Genomic DNA, 26267 nt, shown 5'->3' with positions numbered 1-26267 from the left:
AACAGGTCAGCTTCTCAGGTCATAGCACTCGATAACAAACTCCCATTCACCTCACTGGAATCGGGATTATGTCCCATATGATATCTGTCATCCTTCAGGCCTACAATGACCACATTTGTTTTCCCCTGTACACATTTAGGCTTTTTTATGTACTACACTTATAGGCCCTTTGAGACTTAATGGTGATTTTCCTTTCAGCTTTCCATATTGGTCTGCTTACCTACAGCTGCTAATCTGCTTAGAAAATGGGAAATAATTCAAAACCGGTATATGACAAAGATTGTGTTGCCTTTTTTTCTTTTCTTCACTTTTAGGCTGGCCCAGGGAAATGCTACTCACAGCAAAATCTTTAAAAATGTGAATGCTCAGTAAACAGCATAAATGCAAAGTTATTCAGGCTTTCAAATATTAAACTTTAATGTTTTCTACAATGAATCAGAGATTGACACAGCTTCCAACAAACCATTGCAATAGCTGTCATAGAAGTGAAGTGCTGTATAGCCACTGTATTTAAGGCTTTGGGAAGAAGAGTAAGATTTTGCATTGCCATAGGCGAATACTGTTGAGTTCTAATTTTTTTTAAATCTTAGGCTAATATATATGTTTAGGAATCAATAAGAAAAGCTGGCTAAGGCAAGTATGTGACTGTTTTACTGCAAGTCTAGAAGTAGGCAAGTCAGCTTTTTTATAACCTTATTATTGCTATATGTTACTTGCCAGTGCTTTAGCACAAATCAGCTTTCCAAAGGATTTTGGAGCTAATGGTTAATCTTTATGAGCAATGCAAAATGCATTATGTCATAACATGCTGACACACAGATCTACATCTGAGCACAGAGGGGGTGTCTTGAACAGACTAAGTCTTCCCAGATGTAAGTTTCCTTTGGAAACCGATTTAATACTTCCATTCTGCCAATGGCCGCAACGATTTTTATTGCAGCTCTCCTAGCTTATTTCTTAATTCATTTAACAATGCCCACAAAGTTAGAAGCAAATATGAATGTCATTATATGCAGATGTCTTCAATTTTTTGTCTTTTCTTTCTGTTAAATGATGCCATCTACTGTAGAATAATTGAATGACAACCTTGTAAAAATGCAGAGAAATCTGCTTTATTTCCTTATTACTGTAAAATTATGTTAGTCATTTTGTGACACATTTTAAATTTCCGTGATTTTCATCAATATTGTTGACTAAAATATGGAAAGGTGAGTATTCTCACTGTGAAAAATTGGTCACTGAGAAAGGCCTTTACTTCAGAGAAGAGCAGCTGTCTTGAAAACAGAATTTTTCTAACCAGCAGTGCAAAAATATGGGAAAGATGGCCCTTTTCTGCTCCTTATTTGAGCTGTCCTCTTCACTGTAAGGCAGCAGGATCACATCATTGGAAATTACAAAACAACAAAACAAATCAAAGAAAATAAAGTAAGGATGAAGAAAAAATTGACATATGAAAATGCAAGTTCTTGGATATGAATTTCCTAGTGAATAAGAACCTTGCTGTCTTAAACACAGTTTAAAAAAAATGTGGTTTTGAAAGGATGAGAGAGTGATACCGAGAGCTGAAAGTCTGAATATTAAAAATAATCAAACACATCTTATGGGTACAGAAGTGTGCGTACACCATGCATTTTTTTAATATGTGTATGCAATTCATATGACTGCACATCACATGTGCACACAGTAACTATTAATTCTTTTAGATCTGTATCATGGTATTTTTATTTAACAATTATGTATAAACTGTGTTTTGCCCTAAACTAGAAAAATCATCTCTTCCCTTCCTCATTATGTTTGTAAATGAGAAGGACGTTTTAACCTGTGGAGCTGGGAAGTGCTTAAGCAGAGTGACAGCTGAGTACATCACTCTTGGGTGAAGTGGATCTATGCCCACCCGTGCTCTCCAGGGTGTATCCAGCCAGCTCCTTTTAGACGGATAACAAGCTCTAACCTGCCCAGTAGCTTAGATGGTATTCTCCCTTCCACCGTGTACTGCTTTCGAGGTCTCCTTGTATACAGCGAACCACTCTTACACTGAGCTACTCAGCTTTTGCCACTTGATAATTCGGGGTTTTTTTCATGAGTCATTAGAGAGACTATAAAAAAGATTTCATTCACAACGCTGCACTTCTCATTTTTGAAATACTTTTCAGCCTTCTTGTTTGTCAGGAAACATTTGTCATTGCTCTTGTCAAGGCTGGGCAGTTTGTTTTTTTCCTAAGTGCCCACAGTGAAATCCTGGTTTGTTAAAGGAGGAAAAAGTTTCTTGCAGAAACAGTCAGCAATTAATTAAGCAGAGAATCAGCTTATTTACCTGGGATCCACTGACATGATTCTGTGGTGTGAGAGCTGGGAAACCAAGCAACTTTTTTAGAAACTGTATCTAACTTGGCAGACTAAGAAAGGATGTCTAGATCCTCTTCAGAGGTAGCGGCTGTTAGGCGATGTCCTTTGAAGCAGCAGCTGATGCCGTGACCCTTTGTCATGGTGGGTGTGAGGAAGATGCTGTCCTGGAAATAAGCAGTTGTTCTCCACCCCTCTTGTACAGGACCTGAAGTTTCTGGTGAGGTCCAAAGGGTGGACAAGCGAAGGAAAAAGGAAAAAGTGAATTTCTAAGTGGTATAAAATGTCTTAAGGGGATTAGTTTTCATATGCCGCTGGAATGTTTTAGATTTTAAGATTTTTTTGCGTTGTCAAAGGAAGGTAAAATAATGGCTCCCAGCCTGATATCAGACACAGAAAAAAATATTGGCTTGAAAATGTCTGAAAAGGATTTTTGAAGCTTTTTGCATATTCTTCTTTTTCTAATCAAGCTGATGGTCAAAACCAACTCTTAACCATAAGTAGTGTCAGCCTTGACAAGTCAACATTTTCCTGTTTGCTGCTTTTGTAATTGAAGTGCAGGAATAACATAAGTTGATGTACGCAGAAAGCCCGTAGTGGGGTTGAAATTGGGAAAAGAAACCTCCTGTCCCATGCTGTGCCCTGCTCCAAGATCCCCAGCCTGGTTCTCCACTCAGTGAGCCAGGAGGTCTTGGTTGTATTCCCCATCGCCCTGACAGAGCTCATACAAGGAGGTGATGAATTTCATGGGTGGCACAGAGGAAAAAGTCGGGTTAATATGGACAAGGAAAAGCAGCTGAGTGAGACACTGGGAAGGGAGCAGAGTCTGAAAAACTAAGCTCAGTTGAGTACATGGCAGTAAAGAAGGTGAACTGTTCAGGTACAAAAGACGAGGATTCAGGGAAGATGAAAAGGTAAGTTACATGTTATGGGAAAGATGAAGCTGAATAGAGAAAAAAGGGACTGAAGCAGAAGCAGCATGAGAAGAGAGGAAACGCATCCAAGTGTGTACCATGCCAAAGAGCATGGGTGTGGGTATGGAAACAGATACCCACAAATACAGGGAGAAAGAAAAACAAAGAATGTAAAGAGAAAAAAGAGACCAGTGTGCTAACGCAGTAGTGGAAAAGAGAAAAAACAGAGATGAAAGGTGCCGCATGTGAGAAAAGAAAAAGGGACTGCATAACACATAGGAATGGACTGCACTATAAATTTGGACTCTGTCTCATACTACGTAATTATGACCATTACAACAATTTGATGGCATTTAGAATTTTCTGTCTGGAGCCAGTGGTAATTTTAATGCCAGACCTTTGAATTACATCTTTTGGCATTTTTTTTTTCTTTTTGAAGGGTGATGTGTAGTAGGTAACTTATTCTGATATTAAAGTTTTAAGGACAGTGTAGGTACACAAATAGGCCTTTCTCCAAAATTTTGTGTTTGTAAACCGAATTGTTTTGAATTATTCATGATAAAATCTTATTCCATAATTCAAGACATTCACTGATACGTATATTTGCAATCTGAGGCTTCTAATAACTTCTACAAAACTTACAAAGAGCTTGTCTAACTTTGTAGTGTTATTTTCATATTGGTTGCTTAAATGAACGGGCTTTCTGGATCTTGTTTCTCTAAGAAAATACAAACACAAAATTTAATGTTTGAAGGCGGTTTTCATCAGTCTCTTCAAATTCATTATCTACAACAAATTTGATCAGTAGAACAGCTGTTGGAAGGAATTCACAAAGCCATGAATATTACAGGTGAACAATGTTTTTTCTGAAAATACAGACACTTGGAACATTTGAGCAGGCCAGATGACACATTAATTGCAAAGCATTTGGGCAACTAATGTGAACATTCTTTTAGATCTATCGCATACATTGGCTTTCAAAAAATGCTTTGAAAACATTTGGTGCTAGCTATTAATGCAAGATGCTAGCGGCAAGAGTTCGTGCTGGACAGACGGCTTATTCTGCATCCACGTGCAAGTGCTTATGTTGGCACATGGGGGTCAATGATACACTTGTTTGAAAGATTTGGCACGTTTGCTTTTTAGCTGCAGCAGAGAATTCAATTGCTAATTACATGGTAACTCAGTCTGACACTAAAATTACTCGAGACAGAAGATTATCACAGATTTAATTGGGCTTTGGATCAGCTCCAGGAGGTTTCCATTGATGTCTATTTATAGATTCAGAGCAGACTCTGCAATTAGTGTAACAGATCCTCCCAGTGTCTGAAGAGAAGTATTTAGCTTTCTACTTCACACACATAAACTATATTACAGTAGAAAACAAAACAGACTATCCAACGGCTTTCATGTTATTCATCTGTAATTTGGAAAACTCATTTGAAATATTATTGAACACTATTTTGTCTTTCTTTCCAGTTGTAGGATGTACCCATCTTGGGCAGGCTTATGCTGACAGGGATGTTTGGAAACCAGAGCCATGCCAAATCTGTGTGTGCGACTCGGGATCTGTTCTCTGCGATGACATCATCTGTGACGATCAGGAGCTGGACTGTCCCAACCCAGAGATCCCCTTTGGAGAGTGCTGTCCAGTTTGTCCACAAACAACACCACAACCTACAAGAGTAAGTTTGTTCTCAATGTTGTTACTTTGGTGTTGCCACCTTCTTGATCCAGGTCAACCTCAATGCATTTTCTTTTAGATGCTCTTAAACACTTTTCTTTTGAATGCTAAGCTTGTCACTTTCTGACTCTAGGCAAATACTTAGGGTAGGCAAATTTTGCCAAATCAAATAAAAAACCAGCTTGAACTTTCACAGAGTTTTATATTTTTTGTTAAATTCAAGAATACTTCTGTATTCTATCAGAGAATTGGTACCAGATCTGAGAAAATACTGATTAGTCCTTTGGGCTCTGCAGCTGAAAACATGAAGTCCTGCAACCCAGTTTTACATAGACAACAGGCACAGATAAATAATAGAAAGGGACAGAGGGCAACAATTAGCCAGTACATTTTTCATTTTATGGAGAAGCATAGGACTAATGCAGAGAGTTTATTTGTTGACTGCATGCTCAATCTATATCCATGAAAGTAATGTCAACACAGAGTTAAAGAAAGTTAGATAATTTTCACAGCATACTGCAAGTCTGCATTTCTTATCAACTCAATTCTTCATCATCACAGAGTAAATTTCCTTTTGCAGCGTTATTGCTGACTTAATGCCCTGTAAAGGGAAGGTGATTCAAGCCCTACATCCCTAATTTATCATCATCTTGTTTGTAGACACCAACATTATCTAAACCAGTTGCAGCAACTTAACCTCAGGAAAATCAAAAATGTTAGTGCATGCGAAGTCTCCTGCCTAAACCGCTTCAGTGAGTGAGCCCGCTATACCGAGCTCTAAGGTTATCTGAACATTTCATCCTTGTTTAAGGTCCAAGAGATTATGTTAAAGTACACAGATTTCCACAGGCACATTGAAGATTCTTATCCAGAAGATAAAAGAAGAGAGTGAAAGGAATGTGTATTCCTGCAGCTCTATAGTATATCTGCTTAAACATGAAATGTCATACACAAATACGTCACCTAGTTTTAGTTGCACCATGCTAGTGCAACTATACTGCTTCCAGGATTACCTGAGCTACTTCATTGAACGGTTTTAGGGGTGTAAACAAGTGGTACATTCAAGTATGCTGGAGATTTAAGCACAGCTCCCTCTCTTGTTGAGTCTAGAGACTCTTTTATCAGTTCTGTGGTTCCTGATAATACAAAACATGTGGACTACTTCCTCCAGCCTCTGTCTTCAATACATAAGAATTTGGTCAGCCCACTGGAAGCTGTCCTGCTGACTTTGGATGGTGTATAGGGAAATGCCACCTTGAAAGATCCAAGATAGTTTCAGCTGAATATTCTTTGCTACCACTAGCAGCTGAATACATAAAAACTGTTCTGAACTATTAACTGAGAATCCAGATAGTAACATGTAACTGAATTATTAACTGAAAAATAAATAAATTGGAGGAGTAGAGCTGAGAAATTAAAATTAGCTACATTATCACACTTAACATGCTGGACTGAGAAGGATAGAAGAAAACTGTTCCTTACAGTTTTCCACAGTGGACTTCTGTCCCCATTGTACTCCATGGCAAAGCCCTGATGACTTCATTAATGCCTGTTTTTGCCTACAGGAAGGCGTAGCTTTATGGATGAACCGTGAAAATGCAGATGAAAGACTGATCAAAAACCCCACAGCTTTTAAATATACTGAATAAGAATAAATGGCATTCATTTGATAAAACTATATTCCAATGTTTAAATGTGTTTTCCTCTTATTTTATATATATATATATTTTCAGGTTTTGGTTTTATTTTAATTTTCTTTCTTAATTTACTTACTTTTCCTTTTTTTTAGACTCCTGGAGTAGTCCACCAAGGCCCCAAAGGAGACCCTGTAAGTGCAGCGCTTTTTCTTCCCAAGGAAACTAACAAAATCAAGAGCCAATTCCTATAGTGCTACATATCCCATTCAAGTTGCAGAGGTATCCAGCTTTCATTGATGTCTGCACTGTCTGCAGGACTGTGCCATATACTTATTTTGAAGTAGCCCTTTAGCTTCAACAAAACTCTCAAAAATTTAAGCTGGAAACACAGAGAGAGAGAGAGAGAGAGAGAGAGTTTAGTCCAAACTGTATTACATTTGTTATTTTTTGTTATATTTCTTCCCAGTAGAAAAAAGAAAAATCTATGGACTCCACTAGCAGTATTAATTTTAGATTCAAGAATTGATCTGTTTAATATTTCTAGTGAGTTTAATCAAATATCAGCTGCAATAAGGCTCCAGCAACTACAAAGTGTTTCCATGTGTGAATTTCGCCTACTGTCTATGTCTTCCCTGAATGTTCAGTTGTGGTCTTAGTTACGTTTAATACAGAAAGTTCCCCACCACAATCGCACAGGCTGTTACAAATGGAAGGATTTGTCCCACGATGCCCTTGCAGTTGGATGCAAGTGCCGACGTCTGTATCTGCTCTGTTTGTGTCTTTGCAGGGTTCTCCTGGGGTTCCAGGCAGAAACGGTGCCCCTGGCCCTCCAGGACAGCCAGGGAGTCCTGGAGCTCCCGGCCCCCCTGGGATCTGCCAGTCGTGTCCCAGTATAAGCGGAGGCGTAAGTCATCATTACATTCAGCTTCTATCTTGTTGCTCATAAGCATACAAAGCAACACTGTAGGCACCTAGCCCCTTGCATCTTCACACGTACTTTGCTTTCAGTGGCATCTGTCTCTCATTTGTGCCTCTGAAAAACACAGCTGAGTGGTAGGTAGGTTTTTGTTGTTGCTTTGGGGTTTTGTCCACAAAATTTGGCTGGAGTGCAATTAAATCTCTGCTTTATCTTAGTTTTTAAAAATTTTGGAGCCAGATCTGATGAAGGACTTACATAACTGTTGTGGTTTAACCCGGCAGCTAAACACCACACAGCCATTCGCTCACTTCCCCCCCCACCCCCCCCCGCAGTGGGATGGGGAGAGAATCGGGAAAGAAAAAAAAAAAATGTATTTGTGAGTTGAGATAAAGATAGTTTAATAGGACAGAAAAGGAAGGGAAAATAATAATAATAATGATAAAAGAATATAGAAAATAAGTGATGCACAATGTAATTGCTCACCACCCGCTGACTGATGCCCAGCCAGTTCCTGAGCAGCGGTCACCGCCCCCAGGCTAACTCCCCCCAGTTTATATGCTGAGCATGACGCCACATGGTATGGAATATCCCTTTGGTCAGTTGGGGTCAGCTGTCCTGGCTGTGCCCCCTCCCAGCTTCTTGTGCACCTCCAGCCTTCTCAGTCGGTAGAGCATGGGAAGCTGAAAAGTCCTTGACTAGCGTAAGCACTACTTAGCAACAACTAAAACATCGGTGTGTTATCAACATTATTCTCCTCCTAAATCCAAAACACAGCACTGTACCAGTTACTGGGAAGAAAATTAACTCTATCCCAGCCGAAACCAGGACAGTGACTCAGAAATAATCTAACCAGAAAGAAAGTGTGCGGGAGGAAGTATGTCCCCTCAAGCTTAATGGTTAGGGAACTCTCTTGCTTTCCTATATTTTATCTAATAAAGAAATATTCCCAGGAGATTAAACCGAAACACAAGTCCTCTGCTTGCAGGGAAGTGCCATCTAAGTACTATCTGTCATGTTCCCTCTTTATTTCTGGCCCACTGAATGTTGAATTCTTTTCTGAAGAGTTGGGCAGTCTCAGCAAGAGTGCTAATTTTAACTAAAGTTTCTGTGCAGTTGGATTTGTTAAGGCAGCTGAGCCACAGCTAGCGCTTTGTTAAGAGATGACATTGTCTTCCATGCAATCGAGCAAGCCTAGCTTTCCAAGATGGGATTGTTTTAGCACAAAACTGTTAAAAATCATATGTTAAAACAATTGCTACTTTTGAATGTAGGCCACTCTTTATAGCTTCCATGTATGCTTCCCACTCCCAGATAAGCCAAAAACTGAGGAAAGATGTCTTGGTTTTATTTAATTCTGAAAGGGATTGCATCTGAAGGACTGAGCTTCTGGGAGAGGTACCCATGGATCGGTTAAGCAGTCTCAGTGGACATCACAATAACATACCAAGAGAGCTACTGGGTTTGGGTTGGCAGATGCAGACACAGGAGAGGATGATAGGCTGAATTAGTCACCCATCCAATGCTGTATCAAAGATGTGCTGTTGAATCCTGACGAGAGGGTTGGTATCAGTAGCACAGGAGTCGTCTTGTACCTGGTCAGTGAAGGAGCTGGGTCCACAGTGGTTTGGGTTACCAGGCAGAACACTGCATGTATTCAACCTTTCCTGCTCAACCACCTATGTGCCATTAATGCATAAACTGCATTAATGCCATATTATTCAATTAAGTTTGCTAACAAATGCATAATAAAATCAACATATGCCAATTAAGAGGCTTACATGGGAATTCCTTGAAAAACTGACTGTAGAATTTATAGTTTTCTTTTTTTTAAACAGCATTTTATGTAAATGGGTGTGTCAAAGATGCTATCTGCTCTCAGAAAGGCCCACAGGACGTGTTTTCAGTCCATGCCTTGGACTGAGCTTCCACTTGTTTCAAGATAAATTTTCAAAAGCATTGAGGCTTGGCTGCTTGGGCTCAAAAGTGGTGGTTGTATTTTAATTATTTGGAGTGACATAGTGAACGGGAAGGGAGAAAGGGAGAGATGTTAAATGGCATTAGGAAAAAAATGTAACACTCAGTTTTCTGAGATGCATAAGTTCCCATGCATGGGGTAAAAAAAAATTATTTGTAATTCAGGGGAGGACAGACTTATACCTAGGTAAAAGATTTTTTTGCTACAAAATACTCTGAAATGAGACATTCATTAGTCACAGCTAAAAGAAATGAGGAGACTAATAATAAACTGTTAAACTGTTGCATTCTTTAATGCAACAGGAAATATTTCATTAACTTCCTTGAGTGACAAACTAAGGCCAACAGAAAAGAGGCTGATAAAGGCAATGGGGGGGAAAGCTTAAAAGGAGTCAAACAAGAATGAGAAGAGGAGAGAGAAAGGTAATTTTTTGGCTCAGCTGAGGCCCAGCTGTCAAGAGGAAAACTGGGTGCACACAGCATAGGGAGCTAACGTTACCATGACCACAAAAGAAAGATATTGGCTGGGTTTCTCTTATGGATGATTTAGAAATACAGCAGCTCTATGTCAAACAAGTACTATTCAATAGATACAAATGAGTTATTTCCATACATTTGCCATACCAATGTAAGAAAAAACTTATTTGATTTGTAGCAATCATCTTTTTTTTTTCTTTTTTTTTCTTTTTTTTTTTCTTTCTGTTTTTCTCTATTTCTTTTACAGAGTTTTTCTCCACAGTATGACTCCTATGATGTGAAGGCCGGTTCAGCTGGTATTGGTTACCCACAGCCCATTGTAAGATGATACAGCCTTTTTTCTGTCCTTTCTTTTTTTTTAAAGAACAAATTTTCTGCTCATAGATTATACCTTGGATGTGTATGTATCCTGATTTTAATTTAACAAGATAAGTTTTAATTTAATTGTTACCTGCAAGTGGAATGCGATGTAAGGCAGCAGTTTGCTTGGCAATATGATACTCCACATTTGTTTACTTTTCCACAACTCAAATTTGCCTGATAACCAGTGAGCAAACCCCTCTTATAATCCTTTTTTCATCCCAGAAGCATTCAAAAGCTTTTCCGTTTTTCTTTTTATGATTATCATTTTTTTACCCACAGCTATTCAGACTGTGTATTAAGGATGCTGTATCTGCCTGCTAGGCCTGGCCCAAGCTTTTCACGTTTTTTTTTAGTGAGATTTGGATTGCCTAAAAGAGTTATGCATGAGCTATGCTTCCCGTATAAAATAAATTTGAATGTTGCACCTCATGATTTTCCTTTTAGGCCGTGGGATTTAGAGATATTCACCACCGATGACATGGAGTGTTCTTGATTCAGGCAATCTGCTATGTAAAGGATGTGGTGAATTGTGACTATTTGAAATTGGCTGCTGCTTCATCGAGCATAAGCATTATTTTCAGTCCAATGCTGCGTAACAAGGTTTGGGTATCATGTGTTGTAACATTTCAAGGCAGTTCCAAGCAAATGTGTTATTTCTCAGAGTTCCATCAGATCATCTTGTGAAATAAATTTTACTAATCATGACAGCTGTTTTTCCTGAAATATAGTTCATTATTTCCTCACCTTTATTTTAATCTGTTTATTTCTACCTCGTTCATTTGCTAATATGATCATCCATGCATTGGTCACCTTCAGCCATCTGGTTTTGTATTTGTTTATTCATTTACTCATATTCAGCTCCTCACAGTTTTTACCCATAGTTTATCACATCATCTACATTTTGCTACTTGGTGTCTTAATATGGGATGTGCTGAACCAGGCAGATAACCAAGATACCTTTCAGTTAATAAACATGCTTACTCCTCTCTATTTTGGCATTTTTGCCTGAGGTGCTTAGTGATTTCTTGTGCTCTGATCCCTGGATTTGGGTTAAAAAAAAATTAATTAATTGGGCACCCTAGAATGTCTTCAGCCAGAATTGTCTGTATGCTTTCAGGTCATATGTTCTCTTATAGTGCATCACACAATGCATGACTGCAAAGCCAGTAACAGAGCAGTTACAAGCAGATCTGACTAAACTCGCTAGAACTAAATAATGTTTCTCAATCACTAACATTACATAGATTAATTTATTTATTAATTTATAAATTTAATTTAGCAATTTTCAACTTAAACGTTCAATTTAAATAAATATCCAAACTGAAATAATTTGGAAGAGTAATAGAATGAAAAATGCCAACTATAGCACCAACATTTGTCCATGGGTGGTTACCATGCCTGGTATTTCCTCAGTCACACATCTCTCCACTACTGTCTTTCCAGTGGTTTTCCACTGCTTGTAGACTGATTTTGTACTTTACCTCTCAGTTTCTCTTTACTGGCTCATATAATCTCCACACACTGCCTTTGTCTCTTTCCACCAGTGCACGTATTCTAACTAAAATCTGCTCATTTGTTCACAGTCTGGAGATGCTGGCAGCAAGCAAATGCCATACCTAACTATCAGTTTATCTCCTCAGTGTGCACCTTGAAAAAAAATGTCTATAGCCATAAGTCTAATTGATTGATTGCAATTGATGAGTTGATGGTTCCAATTCATGCTAAGTCCAAACTTATTTTGTACCAAATGAGTTCTAACAATTAACAGTGAGGGACTGCTCGTTGCATTCACAGGTTGAAGGCAAGCCGATTTACCCAGACACTAACTGCTCTGCCACTTGGTGTACTTCTTGTCTTAGAAAATAGCAAATAATAGAATTATTCTCTTTTTTAGACAAAAGACAATCTGTGAACTAATATTAACATAGTATATGTACAGTATAGTAGTATACTATACTACGTATACCAGTATAGTATAGCTATACTCTTAATCTTGTATTACCAAAATTATGTTCCTGTAACATCTATAATACATGACCTATTCTGACACCACGTGACAATATCCCATGAAACACATTAAGCTATGGAATATACAGCCAGTACTGCAGCACACAGTGATTCTCATGTAATTCATATACTTCAATTGTTTTGGCTGTATCAAATCCATGAAGAGCTCAATTTAACAAAGGCTTTTTTTAAGGAACCACATATAGCTGCAGTAAACCACTGTGCTAATTTTCAAATGTTTTCTGTTTTGCAGTATCAAATGCTTTTGTGGTTGTTGCTGCAGAAAGTAGAAATATTAACACTCTTCCCAAATGGAGAATTTCCTTAATAATATTTTACTCCCTTTTTATCAATTAAAATAAGGAATGGTATTACTGATTTGAATTAAAACATACGTATATTGAGATTTCATCCTCCGAGTCCTTTGGTTAGTCCAGACATCATTTATTTTTTATGGCTTAGTACTGTTAAAGTTCAGAAAATATTTCAGTGGTGAAAATGTTTTCCTTAATAACAAGTAACAAAAATATGGCCTTAATTCAGTATACCTGTAAGTCCTAAGAAGTCTAGGGTCATAAACAGAGTTTATCATACAAAGTTCTTCTAATGGGTTGTATATGTATATGTATATGTAATATAGCTCCTGAATGCGGGTGAGAAATTTTAAAATTAGTTTTAGGAAGCAAAATCTGGCATCAACAGACTAGCAAGCAAGTTTATCAGTACACTTTGGCTCCACCACTGAAGATGTAGGGTTAGGTTAATAAACCTCAGTTATGTGGCAGAAAAGCTGAAGCTCATTTATTCTGTTTAACAAATTAAGAGTTCCAGTTATCTATCCCGCCAGTTTAGGTAGCTGAAAAGCTAAGCTGCGAGCATCCTTCTGGGAGTCTAGAGAAGTGGAATAGTGACTCAAAATCAAAAATTACAGCTTTGCAAATATCTTGTGGAGTATGTTAGCTAAGGCTGCAAAGAGAAACCTTTTCTGAAGGTACTGTAGGTACTGGACAATGTTTTTAACAATGTGTATATATACTGTTTTGTCTTTTTTACTGCGTCAAGTGCATGTCACTGTGAATTTTTCTCTGTGCTAATATGTAAAAAATTATTTCACAGTTATTGGTGACTCTTGCAACTACGTTAAGCTTTATAGCTATATTCCATTAATGTAATATACTATTTTTTAATCTACACTATAGACTGGCTTTCCAGGACCCCCTGGCCCCAGTGGCCCCCCTGGCCCACCTGGTCATGCAGGTCCCCCTGTAAGTAAAAATTAATCTTTTCATTATCATCTCATTCTTTTATATGAGCCTCTCATTTTCCCTGTCGTAAATATTAGATACATTTTCAACAGATTAAATCTATGCTGAAGAATTTTATGGATAAATGTCATCTTCTATTAATTGGGCTGTACCATCTACATACCACCAAGACTTAATGGCTGAGTGCTATATACTGTGCTTACTTAAGTCCGTGTGTTCCCCTGCGCTTTCTGCAGTTCTGTGGGGTGTCAACTAAGGTTGTCTTAAGACACGTCACTGCCTATCATCCATCCTCTGTCAACATTCCCAAATGTTTATTCATACAAAAATCTTACAGAAGATAAAGGAAAGTGGGAATCCTAGTATACATTCCGTGAACACACAAAGGGTCTGAGTTTTTTGATGTACATCTCCTTTTAGAGGAGTAGTTTTAATTCTGTTTTCATGGAGGTGTATACTGCTTGGTTCTGCTAATTTCCCCTTTCGTCATTTGGAATGATTCATGTAACTGTTCTCATCTTAACTGGGTTTTTGCTGCATTATAGGGCTCTGCTGGATACCAAGGTTCCCCCGGAGAACCAGGACAACCTGGCCCTCCTGTACGTATACATTACCTATCACTATATATGTTAAAGGCATGATCTCACAAGCTTGAATCTGTGTCATCACTGGAATGGATTGAAATTTTACAGTGCATCCTGTCTGTTTACTATCATGTATGTCAAATGTACAAGTATTTTATGACACCTAATGCATTTTTTATTTGAAAGATACTTAATATTTATTATTATAATTAATATTAATTATTTTTCTACAGGGACCTCAAGGTCCTGTTGGAATGATAGGCCCAGTTGGTCCACCAGGAAAAGATGTAAGTTCAGTATTATTCATCCAGAGATTAATAAATGGGAAGAAAGAAAGTTCATTAAATTGTAAGATAGCAGAGCACATTGATACCATTGCATTTAAGAATTTTTAACCTCTCCCTATTTCTCAGTTTGACAACATGACTGTAAGAAACTAGATTTGGCTTATATTAGGTATAAATGTCCATTCCAAAAAAGTTTCAATTTTAGCAGGCAATTTGATTGACACAATTAAAAAAAAAAAAAAGAAAACCTAAGCATGAAATACCCTCTTTTGATCTGGTGCAAAATAAATAAGCAGTTATAAAGAAGAGCAGACAGAAGTGGTAGTTGTCTGCTCCCTTCGAGTCTTGCTTTGAGAGTTAAGGCTGTTAAAACCATCTTTTATGTCACACCTGGGAGTCCTGAATAGGTATAGTACAAGGTGAGACAATCAGCTAAAGTTTTTGTCCATTTTGAGTGTTTCACCATGAAAAATAAGTTTTCTGTGATCACCTCTTCCTAAAAGTTGGCTTGAAATAAATTAGATATTAACTGAAATCTTATTAAAAATTGAGTTTATAAATTCTGGCAACGGTTTTTCAGAAGGCAGACATATACTGAACCATCACCCTGCTATAATTTTCCCCATTGTATTTGGTGGAAGTTTCACCTGCTTATTCTGACTTGCCTTCATCTACTAGGACTAGTTCTTTGCCAGTAACTGAAGCAATAGCAAAGCAATCAAAAAAATTTACTTTCTTTCAATAGGGAGAACCAGGAAGACCAGGCAGAAACGGAGACCGTGGAATACCTGGATTACCGGTATGGAAAAGCCCCAATAACAATGGTCTTCCAATCAAAGGTTTTGTTTTCCCATTTTAAGTTAGTCAAGTGAACATGATACACAATAAACATTGGCTTGTGCCCTTCATACATTAAGTATGGGATTTATTCATCTTTCTATATATGTGTGTTTAGGGTCACAAGGGACACCCTGGGATGCCTGGGATGCCTGGGATGAAAGGTCAACGAGTAAGTATTGAGTATAGCTGAGTCTGTTACTCTACTTGAAGTGTTTATGCACTGTGTTTATGCATTATGGTGTTGCACTGTTGTGCTCTTTCAGTCATCAATTCCCAGCTAAAGAGACTGAGTTAAAGATCAATTTCTGGACAATGTAATCTGTCCTTCCGTAACAAAGACTGTTAAATTTTGTCTTGTTTCCTCAATTGTAGAGCTCCATCCCAAGTGCTGGGCTGAAGCATGCTTTCCAGAAAAGCATCCTCTCTTGACTAATGGCCATGGAGAGATGGAGAATTCAGAATTTTCTTTCAAAAAGTGTTCCAATAGATGATAGCACTCATTATCAATAATGTGCCCCTTTATATGAGTTTGCCTTGAAGCTTAATATTTTGCCAAGAAGAATCAAGTTTTCCAGAACGCAAAAGGAATACTATTCACAGATACGGTTTTCCTTTCCCACAGGGTTTTGATGGAAAAGATGGTTCCAAAGGTGACAGTGGTGCTCCTGGACCAAAGGTAAAAAACTATAGCATCATCTTTGTAATAGGTAGAGTAATATCCTCCATCATTTGTTATATAGCTATGCTTTGCATGTTATGCAATTATAAAAATCCATTAAACATTAAAGAAATTCATTGAATATCTCCATGAAAAGAATGAGAATCATTCCAAAGGAGTTAGACTTTCTGAACCACATCATGTCACGATTTTCCAGCCGTAACAAAGATGAGATTCCAGAATGAAAGGACGTGCCTGGATCATCTGAGTTTATTGCATAATATTAAAGGACCAAGTCTTCCTGATTTTTTTTTTTTCTGTTCAAATATTTTGTTCTGGCATTTGTTTAGACTTCTCAGACCTCACAGACCTCAGTTCACGCTGAGGACGCTGAGCATCACACAGAAAGGGGCAACAAATTGGGCTGTCTCATTTCTATGTCTCTTCTCCTTGAATAAACCAAAAAATTTTCTCACCAAAGTTCATTCTGTCATTATTTGGTGTTTTCTTTACATAACAGGGTGAAACTGGTCTTCCTGGAGCAAATGGATCACCGGGCCAACCGGTAAATATGTGTTACCTGTACTATTTAAATTGAAGTGACAGTGGCATTTCCCACTGTCAAGATGAGTTAGTTACTCATCTTTCTTTTAACTTTAATTACTCCACCGCATGCATTGAACAATACTGAGATATGCAAATAAGAGCAATGTCTTTTTGCTTGGCCATATTATTTTGGAAGCCACTTAATAGACTCGTTTTCTTATGTTTTCTAGGGACCAAGAGGTCCAGCTGGTGAAAGAGGAAGACCTGGGAATCCTGGCGGCCCCGTAAGTAATTGCAGCTGTTGCCCTTATCCAGAAGCAACACATACTTTGTTTCAATATGTTGAGAATTCCCTGCTTCACAGATTTACCTTAAAACAGTTGTAATGCAAAGGATTAGAAAACTGTATAGCATCGGTAAAATCATACATGAAAACTTTTCAGTCCCCAATTAAAGACGTAACACTTCTAACTCACAACATTTTCACATCTTATTCTCTATTTCCTTTTTCAATAAATAGATTACATGTTGAGGGAGAGTTCAGTGTTTCAGCATAAGCTCAGGTTCAGCCAAAAGGAATAGGGAGGAGGAGTGGAAGCAAAGGGCAGCAGCAGAAGGCAAAGAGAGGGAAAAATGCTATCTCAGAATTAACTTGCAGGAAAAAGGTAAAATTACTCTTTGACCAAGATTAGGGTGTATATTCTTTGCTCTGAAGGAAGTTGTAGTTCATAGCGCCCAACACAATCAACAAAGCACAGCTAAAGTATAATAACTGACTTGTTCATACAAACACTACATAACCTGAGCAGCAGAGCTGGTCTAACATGTCTACAAGATAGGCAACAGGATTTAAATCATGCCACTCTTTGCTAGGTTTTTGGAGTGAAATTTTAGTCTTGTGACTTAGAACTAACTGTTACTTTGAAATATACAACATCTATTGCAATCTTATTTAACCTTAAGCACTGGCCACACAGATGATGCTTCGTAACTGTTACTTCCTTAGGAAATCTGAGAGTACATTTTTGCATCTTGCTGTCTCATTGTTACAGTACAAGTCACATAAAGTGACTTCAATAATATTTAGTTAATTATTATTTTAGAATTTCACAGTTGAGGAATCCTTGGGTCTTGGTCAACTAAGTGGGAATGTACAGACACAAAAAGATGGTCCGTGAGTCATGGGCATTAAAGCATGTGGGTTCTGTGTCCAGGGTAGTGCTCTGTACCCAACACCTCTCTTCTTTCCGTAGGGTACCCATGGCAAAGACGGATCTCCAGGAGCAGCAGGTCCACCTGTAAGAAGACTTAGAGATATTTGACTTTAAGTATTTGTGTTGCTCAAGTCTAGTTATTTCTAGCTGATGTTCCACAGTGCTGGCAAACCGAAGACTGGGGGTGCACTGGTTTAAGAATGAGCATTTTATTGAATTATATTTCATAACTGTGTTGGTTAAGATACTTGAAGCATACAGTGAAATAGGAAAGCTTTAACACTGTAAATCAGAAAATGCATAAATCCAAAACCAGACTGTTCTCAGAGAACATATAGATGGATGGAATTGCTGATCTCAGTGCAGATCAAATTTTGAATGGTCTTATCAAATACATTATTTAGCTGTCTGAGGGGGGCAAAAGTTTTTCTTTTCCACCTGCCTAGAAACCTGAGCATGTCCACTTGTATGTGTTACAGCTATATTGGCTTCTTTTTCTCCTACACCTTTTTTTATAATTAAAACATGTTTAAAACAATTTTTATAACTTCATCTCTTTAATGATAACTTTCATTTTTTTTAAATTTAAAACACAGAAATTTAGCTGAACAAGTAAAAATCAGGGTAACTAAGATGTAGGTGTGATATTTTAGGACTAGCCAAACTTCCTCTTCTACAGCATGATTTATATTTGCTATTTTGCCAGGCGTTTCCTTACTCAGAGAAAAATCTCATAATCAGGCCTTTTTTGACTTAAGATTAATTCCATATGGCTTTTACCTCTGGTATTAATAGTATTTCTTTCACTTTTAAGGGTCCCCCAGGTCCCCCTGGAACTGCAGGATTTCCAGGCTCTCCAGGTTTTAAGGTATTCAGCTAAAGATGCATGCTAATATAGGATTTGGTCCTTTCTCTAGTTAGCCAGCTTATGTCACTATACATCCTTATTTTATGAGTCCTCCTTTTTCTGGCTGCTATTACAGTGTTTGCAAGCCTAGAACTGATGTGTTTTCCTATGCAGCGTGAGACAAACCCTACCCTCATTACCTTCACGAATACCCATCCCGTAACACCATTGAGTGGTAGACCCAATGCTTTAGGTTGCATTATGGGAGGGGCTCAGGTGAACTTCCCACAACAGGGGAGCTGTGCAGCATGTGCTGGCTGGAGGGCATTGGTACCTTGTGCCTCAGCAATGGGGTCGCCATGCTGATTTGGCTCTTGCACTCAGGTTATGATGGTGGTAACCTTCTTCCCGAGTCACACAAAGATGCCACAGCAGAGGACGAAGCCATGAAGCTAATACTCATTGCCCTGGAGACAAGACTAAAATGCATTCATTTTCCCCTTTTACTGTTTTTCTGTAGGGTGAAGCTGGTCCTCCTGGTCCTGCTGGTTCTAGTGGTAGTCCTGGAGAGAGAGGGGAACCTGGTCCTCAGGGTCATGCTGGGCCACCCGGGCCTCAGGTACGTAAATACCACATGGGAACTGAGAAGTGTTGTGCCACCTGCTCTTCACAAAGCCCTACATGTCCTTTGGTTTAGTCCTAGGTTAGCAGCATCAGTTATTTATAAATTTTTTTTTCAGGGCCCTCCTGGAAGAGCTGGAAGCCCTGGCAACAAGGGTGAAATGGTGGGTACTTTTCATATCACTGTCTTTTGCTGCACTGTGTTGGTGAGAGTCTGTGTTTGGACTGGGCAGAGTCCAACAATGCCATGCTCTTCATCCCCGTCTGCTCTTCACTCTCTACAGGGACCTTCTGGTATTCCCGGTGCTCCTGGTCTGCCAGGAGGCCGCGGTCTTCCTGGTTCTCCGGGTACAAGTGGAAATCCTGGAGCAAAAGGCACTCCGGTGAGCTACTAATATTCATTACTCTGGTTGTACAAACAAATATGACCGAAGTAGTTCTGATACCATTAAAAAAACACACTGCATTTGTCCTATTCACTTGAGATGGTCTAATAAATTATTTTATAATAACAATAGGCAATTATCTTTACAAATGTATATTTCTCTTTCACACATTACTTTTTATATTGCTATATATAAAAATATACATAAATATGATAATATTTATTTGCTTTCCTAAGTTATCTATCAAATCAGAAACACACAACAGAAAAATAGCTTGTCTAAAATGGCTACATTAGACAAAATCTGTTATTTTAAAATCCTAATTTCACCTGTTCAAATTCCTGTGGGCTGAGTCTACAGTCCACTCCACCTAGTGAGTTGTACCTTTTCTTATATGTTCATTTACCCCAGTACCCTCTTTCCTGACAGCCTTATACCACACGTAGTTCTTTCTCAAAGAAACACTTAAGGACTTCAAGTAAGAGTCACAATGATGTCTGAAATAGCTCAAAACCATAAAATTTTACTCAGTGGTGTTTAAGATTGTATCACTTCTTTCCTTTACGGGATTTTTAAGGATCCCCATGCATTTCACATCCGGGTTCAACTAATGTCTGCTAATTCATTTGCAGAATGTAAAATAATAAAAATGAGTCAATAATTTGAAAGATATCACGTCTATTTCTAGAATAATACCCTGTTGCAATCCATAATTTTAATGGGATTTTCTCCTGTTTAGGGAGAACCTGGTAAGAATGGTGCAAAGGGAGATCCAGGCCCAAAAGGCGAGCGTGTAAGTGATTTTAAAATGCATTCAGAGACTTCTTCCAAGGAAGTCTGAACTCTGAATCATTCCCTATACAAAAACCAGGGTTTTCTTTTGGAGACTTCTGACTTCACTGGTGGGCTTTTTTTTGTTGTTGCCAGGGTGAAAATGGCACCCCAGGTGCTCCTGGACCTCCTGGTGAGGAAGGCAAAAGAGGTGCAAATGGTGAACCCGGCCAGAATGGCGTACCTGGTACACCCGGAGAAAGGGTAAGCTGCTGTACCATGCACTCTAGGTACATTTTGAGTTAATAAGGAGACAACAAAATCTGGTGTTCAAAATACTTTGAGGAGAAATTTGGCTCCATATCTGTTCTCAGCAAATTTCAGATGTGAAACTGGATTACAAAACGGGGGAGAATTCTTATCTAGTTCCTCATCTGAATTGCAGCGCTTGGATCTACCTGGGTCTGAAATAAATTAATTTCTTTTTTTTTTTTTATACTGAAGAAGCAGTGATCTTGTATATCTGGAAGCTGTATCGAAAGCTTTGTGCTGAAAAGCAACCATAAACTATGAGAACTACACACGGATTGGGGAAAAAAAAAATTATACAAATTTCAAAATTACTTCTCAGTTAACAAAAATGAACAATCACAAAATTTCAGCTCTGGAAAGTTAAATTAATGCAAATTCTTCTACATTCAGGATATGTCTTTATGTCAGCATCTGTATTGTCAATAGAACTTAAAGGTCAATAATGTCAATAACAACGGTATTGTCAGGATGTCTTCTATGTTGTAAAATCTTCTTTGCCACGGGTTTTTTAGCTAGTAGATTCAATAACTTTCCAAAGAGCATTCTTACAAACGAATTCTTGAATTGATTTATTCAACAAAATAAATAGCAACACCCCTACAAATTTTAGATTTGTGTTCCCATCTGAATCAAAGGAAATTGTACTGATCTATTTATAATTCCTAATTTAATAATTGATTGTAGTGTTTGGTGAAGCTATGAGGAAACCAAAGATGCACAGTGAGCACATTAATAATATTAAATATATAAATGGGGCAGCAAACTAAATTTTATAATCCAAATTTCTTTTAAGCAATGAAGATAGTAGTAAATATAAATATTGAAATAATACAATAGAGTTCTTTTCAGTATCAAATTAGAAGAAAATAATTGTTCAATGTGTTGTTTTATTTTTGATACGAATTTAGAAAATTCATGAGTAAAGTAACTAATGCAGGGCTGGTTTAAAAAAAAAAGTGGAGGACTGGCTATGATTTCAACAGGAGGGTTATATCCGAAGAAAAAGTAGTTCTGTAGACTTGCCACAGTGGAATGTCATTTCCATGTATTTCTTTCATTAATTTTTGTAATAATATGTCTAAGGATAAATAGTTTAGAAAAAACAGTTGCCATTACCTAAGTCATATTGCCTATGATCCATATTTTGTTCTTTTATTTGGCAGGGCTCCCCTGGTTTCCGTGGCTTACCCGGTAGCAATGGACTTCCAGGTGAAAAGGTATGAGTCTTCCTTAAAAAAAAACCACCAAACTTCTGTGGAATCTACGTGGATTTGAATGAACAATTTCAGATTCAATATGATGCCGATTTCCTTGCTGTGAATTTCAACATCTCTTTTTTAGGGTCCTGCAGGTGAACGTGGTAGCCCAGGTCCTCCTGGCCCAAGTGGACCTGCAGGAGAGCGTGGACAAGATGGAGGCCCAGGTCTTCCCGGAATGAGAGTAAGGCAGGACATCTCCAAGAAAATGAGATAAACTCTATTAGAGATGCCTCATCTGAGCTGATACAACAGAGAAGTCCAATTAGTTCACAGTGTAATAGATAACCATGCAGAGACAGGGAGTGTTCTGAGAACATCTGGCACAAGTGAATGAGGAAGCTTATATGAAGCTGAACATGCTCCCCAGTCCCCAAAGTATACCATGCACTATCATGAGATATAGCTTTAGTGTGAATTAGCATTGGATTATTTTCTGTATTGTGTATTTACATTTTAGCAGATTTTATAATTTATTATAAATTGTATTATGTTAGTTATATTTAATAGATATTTGAGGTTTTGTATTTAAATAAACCTAAATTTAAAATTTAAATAATTAACATACTTTAATTCATATATTTGAATACTTAAGTATTTAATTTATTATATTTATTGCTTATTTGCAATTAATGCAAATAAGCCGTCGGTCCGGATTTCATAGTACATATCAAGAAGATTTTCAGAGATAACCTATTGTGTAATATGTACAGAATGTAATAACATTCTGTGAGCTATACGAAGAATTAGCAACTGCTGACAAGTACACTGAAATTCTACAGTCAGCCTTACTGCAGGCTTCTGGGAGTTAAACAAGATTTTATTGGAAATGAAAATGAATTATTTAAAATATAACAAAAATAATATTTAAAAATTTAAAACAAGTTAACTAAAAATACGTTATAAATTGTGCTGCTTTTAAGTACAGGGACATAGTGAAAATTGTTTCATTCCTTGATTTTTACCATCTGAAATTAGTTTTCTTCCCAAATAATGAAAGAATACATTTTTTCTGCATGTTGATTAATGCCTGATGCCTTGATTAAATACAATGAATCTCAGAGAAAATGATAAACTCCTAATCAAAGAATTTGTTAGCTTGCTCCAATTTTTCCCCTTAATGGGAGGAGGGGAATGGGAGGAGTTTTAATCTTTATTAAAGCGGTTAAAACCAAGCAAGTATTTTAAAATGTATTTTTATATATTTATATTTATGTATTCCAACATAATACTACACATTTTAAACTGAAGATTAACACTTTTTTTTCTTCAATTGTAGGGTTTGCCCGGAATTCCAGGAAGCCCTGGAAGCGATGGGAAACCTGGCCCTCCGGTATGTACACTGTGCAAATACTTTTTACTAGTCCTCCTACTGACCTTACCCTCATCCCACAATATCTACATGACAGGTTGTTATCATAGTCAAATTAATTGTCTCTTTTTTTGTTGTTTTAATTACCAGAGCACTTTATATGCTGTCTTGTTGTAATAACATTCTGTAAATCTTGTTGATTAATACTATTTAAAATACAGAGTATACAGAAGCTTAGGTGAAAAACACATAGTAAGTTTTGAATGACTGTCTCTAGCCTTATCTCACCTTGACTCACTATTTAATGAGTCATGGATATTCATTTATTTCACCTAACAGATACCATGTCTTCATTTCCTTTTTTGCTTATTCCAGGGCAACCAGGGTGAATCTGGTCGTTCTGGTCCACCTGGCCCTGCAGGCCCACGTGGTCAACCAGGTGTAATGGGTTTCCCTGGTCCTAAGGGCAATGAGGTGAGCGGGATTTCTCCACTTCTCCTGTGCTTACGCTTGACCAGTCAAATGTTAAAATAAGTTGCTCCATAGCGGGGCTAGCTGGTGCTGCAGCTTTAAGTTACTGTATACTGACCAGAACAGGTATTTTAAATGTGATTTTTCTCTTTTGTAAGGGTGCACCAGGTAAGAATGGAGAAAGAGGCCCTGGTGGACCACCTGGAACACCTGTAAGTTTCATTAACATTTTGTTTAATAATATAATTAATTAAATAATGACATATTATTAATTAATAATAATTTGGCGAGTCTTATAAAAATTATATCAACCCATAACCATAACCTAATTTTGTCTTTGTATAGGGTATTGCTGGGAAGAATGGTGATGTTGGCCTCCCGGGTCCTCCTGGACCTACTGTAAGTGTGGTAGTCCCATAAGAGGCAATTATCAGTTATTGCCAAGGTGGTCTGGCATCTACAGATAGGGACTGTGGATTTAGGGGAAGGAAAATATTTTTGATGATATAAAGAAATCTCCTTTTATGAAGACAAATAAAAGAGCTCTTCTTTGCCATTATTTTAATAAATTAATACTCAAAACCTTGTTAGGAGAAACCTGAGTTGGGTATAGCTGGATTAGGTTGAAATGAAAATTCAATTTAGAGCTCTTGAGGATCTACCACCTTTTCAAACTGAAGCATATTATTGCTCCCTTTAACATTTATCAGAGCTAGCATTTCAGACTACTATCAAGTATAAATGTGTCTGCTGAATTACATCTAACGGTTGGAGTGAAAAGAGCAAACACCAGAACACCAAAATACATTAGTCTTTGGGATTGTGCAATGTCATCATCAGATCATGATAAAGAGGCATAGATTAGAGGTGGTGCAGAGGTGTTTATATGTTGAAATGTTCTCAGACAATTTCTTCTCTTTTTTTTTTTTTTTCTCTTTTGTTTGATTCTAGGGTGCTTCTGGGGAGAGAGGAGAACCAGGACCAGCAGGTCCACCCGGCCTCCAGGTGCTGTGTGTTTATTGGTTTCTGAGTCTTTTTAACAGACTAACACCCACACACCCCGCTGGAAAAAAAAAAAAACACCAAACCAAACCAGGAGGCTTCTAAACATTTTCATTAGGGTACATGTCATCGTATTTTGAAGTAAGACAGATCAACCACTTGACAGAAGTTATTGCTTAGTATTTCATAATTGCAAACCACATGGCTAGCTCAGTAGATTATGTACATAAAACCTCTAGCTATCAAATTAGCACCTCCTACTTTGTAAAGGATTGGAAGGAGTTGGGTACACATCTTCATGTCAAAAAAATTTGCTAGATAAGAAAATGTGTAATTTATCTATGTAACAGAGATTATAATACTGTTCCTTCATATAGGGATTGCCTGGTGGACCAGGACCAGCTGGAGAGAATGGAAAGCCTGGAGAACCAGTAAGTAGTAGTTCCTTTATTTTAAAACAATGAAAAATATATGAAAAGCTCTTCCTAGATTACCTTTCCAAAGTGAGACAGCTATCAGCACCCTGCAGAGCAGAGCAGTCTGCTTTAAGGGATAATACGCAAAACAGTGCCCACCACAATGCAGATTTACTAAGTAAAACGCATGGATAACTTGCATTTATTTTCTCATAAACAGGGGCCAAAAGGTGATATTGGAGGACCCGGATTCCCAGGCCCTAAGGTAAATCATACAGCAATGGTTCTATAATTATACTAAGGAATTAACAAACTATGAGCCTGACAACAAAGAATAACACATTTCTTTGCCACAGGGTGAAAATGGTATCCCAGGTGAACGTGGTGCACAGGGTCCTCCAGGACCTCCTGGAGCAAGAGGTGGGCCAGGTCCTGCTGGCTCAGAAGGTGCCAAGGTACCCACAGACTTGCTTGCTTCCTGCTATTATGTGCGTCATTCAGGTTCATATTCTTTTTTTTAATCTTTTCTCAATATCTGTTACTCTTTAGGGCCCTCCTGGACCCCCTGGTGCCTCTGGAGGCACAGGGCTGCCTGGCTTACAGGGAATGCCAGGAGAAAGAGGAGCTTCTGGAAGTCCTGGACCAAAAGGCGATAAGGTAACACACCCATACACATCCACACGCACGCTCTGCCAATTTTATGCTAACTCAGTGTTAGCTTCCCACAAGGCACTGGGTTTGTTCACATTTTCACTTTTGGCCTGATTTCAGAGGTACTGACTGTGTAGCAGTATTGTTGATTTAGCAGTGTGATATGGGTCCTATATGTTAAAAAATACAGGATTTTTCACCTCGTTTAATATATGCTAGATATTTTGCTGTGCTAGATCTCTTGGGGGAGGGATCTGTCAAAACAGTTCTAATGAAGCTAATAAACAATGAGAATAGTCCATACCATGGGCAAACATTTTGGCATAGACTCCATTTTGAATCAATTTGGGGTGGTTTTTTTTCCATCTGAAAAAAAATCTGATGCTGAATACTGGGCAGAATGTCATCCCCAATTTTAGATTTTTATGATCGCAATAAGGAAATCCGGTTATTGAGATACCCTCAGTATGAGATCCTCTCCTCAGTAATGTTTTAATTCTTCTTCCCCCC

General features: G+C 37.9%; 1 protein-coding gene across 1 annotated transcript in view; it reads left to right on the top strand.

The window, feature by feature from the left end:
- The window catches only part of COL3A1 (collagen, type III, alpha 1), a 53123-nt gene that overhangs the window by 13395 nt on the left and 13461 nt on the right, over positions 1-26267 (top strand). Inside the window, exons 2-31 of the mRNA XM_009334979.1 lie at positions 4737-4942; positions 6731-6769; positions 7366-7482; positions 10196-10267; positions 13518-13583; positions 14129-14182; positions 14401-14454; positions 15200-15253; positions 15410-15463; positions 15917-15970; positions 16473-16517; positions 16729-16782; positions 17752-17796; positions 18527-18580; positions 19080-19178; positions 19300-19344; positions 19465-19563; positions 20306-20359; positions 20494-20601; positions 21813-21866; positions 21991-22089; positions 23185-23238; positions 23593-23691; positions 23847-23900; positions 24034-24087; positions 24640-24693; positions 25068-25121; positions 25327-25371; positions 25463-25561; positions 25656-25817. Coding sequence (XP_009333254.1) covers positions 4737-4942; positions 6731-6769; positions 7366-7482; positions 10196-10267; positions 13518-13583; positions 14129-14182; positions 14401-14454; positions 15200-15253; positions 15410-15463; positions 15917-15970; positions 16473-16517; positions 16729-16782; positions 17752-17796; positions 18527-18580; positions 19080-19178; positions 19300-19344; positions 19465-19563; positions 20306-20359; positions 20494-20601; positions 21813-21866; positions 21991-22089; positions 23185-23238; positions 23593-23691; positions 23847-23900; positions 24034-24087; positions 24640-24693; positions 25068-25121; positions 25327-25371; positions 25463-25561; positions 25656-25817 — 2201 coding nt within the window. The remainder of the gene's footprint in view (positions 1-4736; positions 4943-6730; positions 6770-7365; positions 7483-10195; positions 10268-13517; positions 13584-14128; positions 14183-14400; positions 14455-15199; positions 15254-15409; positions 15464-15916; positions 15971-16472; positions 16518-16728; positions 16783-17751; positions 17797-18526; positions 18581-19079; positions 19179-19299; positions 19345-19464; positions 19564-20305; positions 20360-20493; positions 20602-21812; positions 21867-21990; positions 22090-23184; positions 23239-23592; positions 23692-23846; positions 23901-24033; positions 24088-24639; positions 24694-25067; positions 25122-25326; positions 25372-25462; positions 25562-25655; positions 25818-26267) is intronic.

Source organism: Pygoscelis adeliae, unplaced genomic scaffold (assembly GCF_000699105.1).
Source record: "Pygoscelis adeliae isolate BGI_AS28 unplaced genomic scaffold, ASM69910v1 Scaffold212, whole genome shotgun sequence".
Classification (NCBI taxonomy): Eukaryota; Metazoa; Chordata; class Aves; order Sphenisciformes; family Spheniscidae; genus Pygoscelis; species Pygoscelis adeliae.
This window is presented reverse-complemented; position numbering and strand designations above follow the sequence as displayed.